This window comes from Hylaeus volcanicus, chromosome 4, assembly GCF_026283585.1.
Source record: "Hylaeus volcanicus isolate JK05 chromosome 4, UHH_iyHylVolc1.0_haploid, whole genome shotgun sequence".
Lineage (NCBI taxonomy): Eukaryota > Metazoa > Arthropoda > Insecta > Hymenoptera > Colletidae > Hylaeus > Hylaeus volcanicus.
Genome location: NC_071979.1, coordinates 73,711 through 78,658, shown reverse-complemented (window position 1 = coordinate 78,658; position 4,948 = coordinate 73,711). Strand labels below are relative to the sequence as shown.

General features: G+C 38.1%; 1 protein-coding gene across 1 annotated transcript; it reads right to left on the bottom strand.

The window, feature by feature from the left end:
* Window positions 1–428: 428 nt before the first annotated feature.
* On the bottom strand, window positions 429–893 carry LOC128875051 (uncharacterized). The gene has a single exon (XM_054120362.1). It carries the CDS (start codon window positions 891–893, stop codon window positions 429–431), a length of 465 nt encoding a protein of 154 aa, XP_053976337.1.
* Window positions 894–4,948: the final 4,055 nt, after the last annotated feature.

Below are 4,948 nucleotides of genomic sequence, written 5' to 3'. Positions count from 1 at the left end.
TCCAGCGACTACAGCTGATTATCGTTCCGCTCTTCCCCTACCGTGTTATTGTGTCTCCAATATGAACGGTTTACCTTTAAAGCAAAAACCAGATACTGTTTCGCTTAAGACGTGCTAACCCGTTATTTCCGAGACAACAAGTTTATATCTAAAAAGTAAAACCGTGTCAATACTCGACTACACCGTGCTATTTCGGTTTTTAACTTTTCTGTTTTAATTGTATTTGATCTAAGTTATCGTTTGTTTTATTGTACTTTAAATGTTATTAAAAGTGACAACGCCTTTCAGCAAACACATAAGTGACGTCGTTTAATTCCAAATCGAACCTATCACTTCGCGAAATCTGCAGTTTTTCGTTACACGGCCACCGAGAAATCTACTCTGACTCGGTTTCGGAGTCTGACGACGGGGCCGATGAATCCACCCGTTCAGCCCCATCCTCTAGCAAAATTCTGCCACATCACTGGAGATACATTCTCGATGGCTTCATATATAAGTTGCCACACGTCTGGCAACTTATATGTCACATTACGTGCTCTTGCGTATTCTTTAATATATGACCATGCTAATTCGATGGGGTTTAATTCACAGTGGTACGGGGGAAGTCGCAACATTTCGTGGACATCTTGCTTGGCGTATTCATCAATAACATAATTCTGTTGTTTCTTATGCTTTTTAACTAAATCTAATAACTGCACCTTCACGATATATGGTTCCACTTTTTCCCCCTTACTGACAAGCCACGTAATCATGTAATTTTTTCTCCACGTTATATTTGAGTATTTTTCCATTTTAATGCTATGATACGGGGCATTGTCCATCACTATGACAGCTCCATCTCTTAGCATGAGCAAAATATTACGAAACCAATCGAAGAATGTATCTCCATTCATTTCGTCGTGATAATCGGGAGAATTTTTTCTTCGACTCGAAACAGAGGAGTTCTCCAGGAACGAATCCATCTGCCGACCCGATGTGAAGAACGATGAAGCGTTTCCCCTTATTGGGAGGGTCCGGAATTCCCGTCGACAGACTCCTTTCCTCAGCATTCCTCTTTGTTGACACTGATGTATTCTGCCACAGTCTTCTTTTTACATCGCCAGAGTTCATCCACGTCTCGTCTAGGTAGTAAATAGCTCTCTCTTCGGATCGATATTTTTTAATATTGTAGTGTGTGAATGTATGTCAGTGTGCGTGTGTGTGTGATCTACTGCGTGGAGCGTTTGTTTTAAACTGTGCCGCCCGATTGTTGAGACGACCGAACGAAAAAGCAACGTGCGTTGCTACGCGGGGTTTAGTTTTGAAGTCAGTCGTCGATGAGATTTCCGAGAGGCAAGTTGTAGTGAGCGTTTAATCAGTTGTGTGTTCTTTTCTTTTTTTTCATTAAAATACTATTAAACCCAACCCATCGATAAACTTTATCATCCTTTTCCTACAAATTGGGGGCTCGTCCAATTTAATCCAAGTCATAAAAAATACATAGTGTGAACATTTCGAGAACAGAATTTGTTTAAGTGCAAGTGTAGTGTGCGTACCGTGAAGGCGAGTGTCAAAAGTATCTGTTCGCAGTGAGGTAAACGAAAAAATGAATACAATAGTGAGAGATCCGAATGATTTCTGCGTCGCAGGGCTGAAGGAGAAGTTACGGGAAAAGGGACTCCCAATATCGGGCACAAAAGCGGAACTGATTCTGCGTTTGACCGAAGCCGATCCGAACGACGAATGGTTAGAGATACAGATGAACTGCGTAAATGAAAACAACATAAGTGCGGTAGGAGACGCGACGAGTGATTTGGCGCAGATGCGACGGGAAATCGAACTCTCGCAAAGGGAAAAACAATTGGCAGAACGAGAGCTTGAATTAGCCCGTCCACAAATTGAGCTACTTCGGGAAATGCAAAGGCTCAACCTTGACAGAGGCGAGTTAGAAGAACCAGCTAGATTATCGATAGTGCAAAGACGACCGCAACCGGTAAATATATCCGCTATTGCGGATTTACTAAGTTATTTTGACGGAAGTAGCAATACTTTTATCACATGGGAACGTCAAGTTCGAACCCTAAGAACGACATATCAACTGACGGATGATATGACCAAATTGTTGATGGGATCACGTTTAAAAGGAAATGCACTTGAGTGGTTACATTCAAGACCCGAGAACATTGCGATGTCAATAGAAGAACTACGGAACAATTTACGAGAAATGTTTCACCATCCTGAGAACATTCTTGAGTTAAGACGACGTTTTGAGGCGCGTGTCTGGAAAAGAGAAGAGGCTTTCAGTGAATATGTGCATCAAAAAGTCATATTGGGATACCGCGTCCCAATTGGTGATACGGAAATCATACAATACATCATAGAAGGAATACCCGATCAAGGATTAAGGGATCTCGCACGAGTACAGAAGATTACGACATAAAATAATTTTTTGGAGAAAAATTTAACCGACTTCGAAAAAGGTGCAGAGAAAAGCATGAAATAATTTCTAGTTAATTTATATGAATACACACTAGCTCTAGATATAAATGCTTAAAAGTATGGGAAAATGCAGTGAAAGTATGAAATAATTTCTAGTTAATGTATATGAATACGCACTAGCTCTAGGTATAATTGCTTAAAAGTATGGGAAAATGCAGTGAAAAGTGTGAAATAATTTCTATTTAGACTGCATTGTTATTCACCATCGTTTGATGAATTTGGTTAAATTATTAAATACATCATATTTAAAGCAATGCACCTTTTTCGGAGGCGGCGCAGATGTAAAAAATTTTTAATTCTGGTTTGGGTTAGCTTTTGGTAGAGGCGGCAATATTGAATGCTGTTAATGTATACATGTTTATTGTCTATGTGGAATTAATCATTAATGTATATAGTATGTACACGGAAATATAGTTTGAGTAGATTTGGGGCTTTTTTGGAGGGGAGGGGCGGCAATATTGATTAATGCTAATATATAAACTCTCTCCATGGAAATACTGTATAAATAGGTTTGGGATAGTATTTGGTGGGGGCGGCGATATTGAATAGTGTTAATGAATATGATGTCTAAAGCGGATATAGTAATAGCAATAATTAAAGGCCATCTTTTTTGTTCCTCGAACAGAAAGTTAAACCAAGTTTGATAATATTTAATTTTGGGGATAGTTGAGACGATTCTGAACTACGATTTCGTTTGCAAAAATTTCGAATGGTGTCGAATTATTAACGAAAACGAAGCACTATCCGCAAAGGAAATTGTGTTCAGAATTTTCTCAGCTACCCCCCATTTCCGGTTCTTACACTAATTCAACGACACCCTGTATACTCTACCCATGGAAATACTGTCTGAATAGGTTTGGAATAGTATTTGGTAGGGGCGGCGATATTGAATAGTGTTAATGAATATGATGTCTAAAGTGGATGTAATGATAGCAATAATTAAAGACCATACTTTTTGTTTCTCCGACAGAAAATTAAACCAAGTTTGGCAAATTTTGAATATACTTAATTTTAAATTTTGCGTCGGCTCCGCAAAAGGTGCATTGCATTTAATATGATGTATTTAATAGTTTAACCAAATTCATCAAACGATGGTGAATAACAATGCAGTTTAAATAGAAATTATTTCACACTTTTCACTGCATTTTCCCATACTTTTAAGCAATTATATCTAGAGCTAGTGTGTATTCATATAAATTAACTAGAAATTATTTCATACTTTTCACTGCATTTTCCCATACTTTTATCTAGAGCTAGTGCGTATTCATATAAATTACCTAGAAATGATTTCATACTTTTCACTGCACCTTTTTCAAAGTCGGTTAAATTTTTTTCCAAAAAATTATTTTATTTCACTCTTTTTAGTGGCAATCTATAACCAATAGGTTTCATGCAATAACAACAGTTATGAGCAATATACAGGATGACCCAAAAACGTTGGAGGTCCTTGAAAAGGCTTGTTCCGCAGGGGTGGGAGGTTTAAAATAATTTTTCCTTAGCGAAAATGTTGCTCGAGGCTTCTTTAAGGAGATATTCCAGAAACAGAAACTCCGGACCAATCAGAGCGCGAGTTTCTGTCAATATCTCCTTAAAGAAGCCTCGAAAAACATTTTCATTAAGAAAAAATTGTTTCAAATCATCCCCCCCCCCCGCGAAACACCCAATTCAAGGACATCCAACACTTTTTGGAAACCCTGTATAGTTGCAAATGGGATTATCAGGAATACATGTGCAAATACATGTGAAAGGATTGATTGCGTTTGGTAAATTCCTTGTCGAGCTACACCAGAGCATAGCAATTTTGCACCAACAATGATTTGAAACAATGAAAGTGTCCATAAATTTTTGCAAATGGGAACATCACGAATTCATCTATTATAAATGCAGAAGGTTCCATCGCGCTCGGTAATTTCCTCACCGAGTTACATCATATAATAGTAATTTTGCGATAACAATAGTTATAAACAATACAGAAATTCATAAATTTTTGCAGCTGTGATCATTGCGAAAACCTCTCCGGCAGCAAAATGTAAGGGGTTTCATCGATTTCATCGGTTTCAGGCCAAACATACGTGAAATAGTACACTTTTTGCGATAAAAAGTGATATAAAGTGGTAAAACATAAGACAAAGACAAATGTTTTGTTATAGGACCAAATGGCAAATGCTGTTCCAGATGCAAGAAGTTTCAGTCTGATCGGTCCATCCGTCTCGGAGTAAGAAGCAAGACAAAATATTTCTGTTTAAAAAAAAAAACGGTTAAAAAATGACAAATCACAAAATGTTTCTTTTACGCGACCAATTAGAAGAAATATTCGATAAGATGGAAGAGGTTTCACTCCGATTCATCAAGCCATCTCGACGTAATCGGCAAGCATACCTAAAAATCACCGTTTTTTTGGTAAAAAAACGGGTAAAAATGACAAATCGCAAAAAGTCGTGATAATGGGACCACCGGGGGGGGGGGGGGG

Coding starts and splice junctions, on each gene's coding strand:
- LOC128875051 (XM_054120362.1), bottom strand. CDS start 893: ATGAATGGAGATACATTCTTCGATTGGTTTCGTAATATTTTGCTCATG.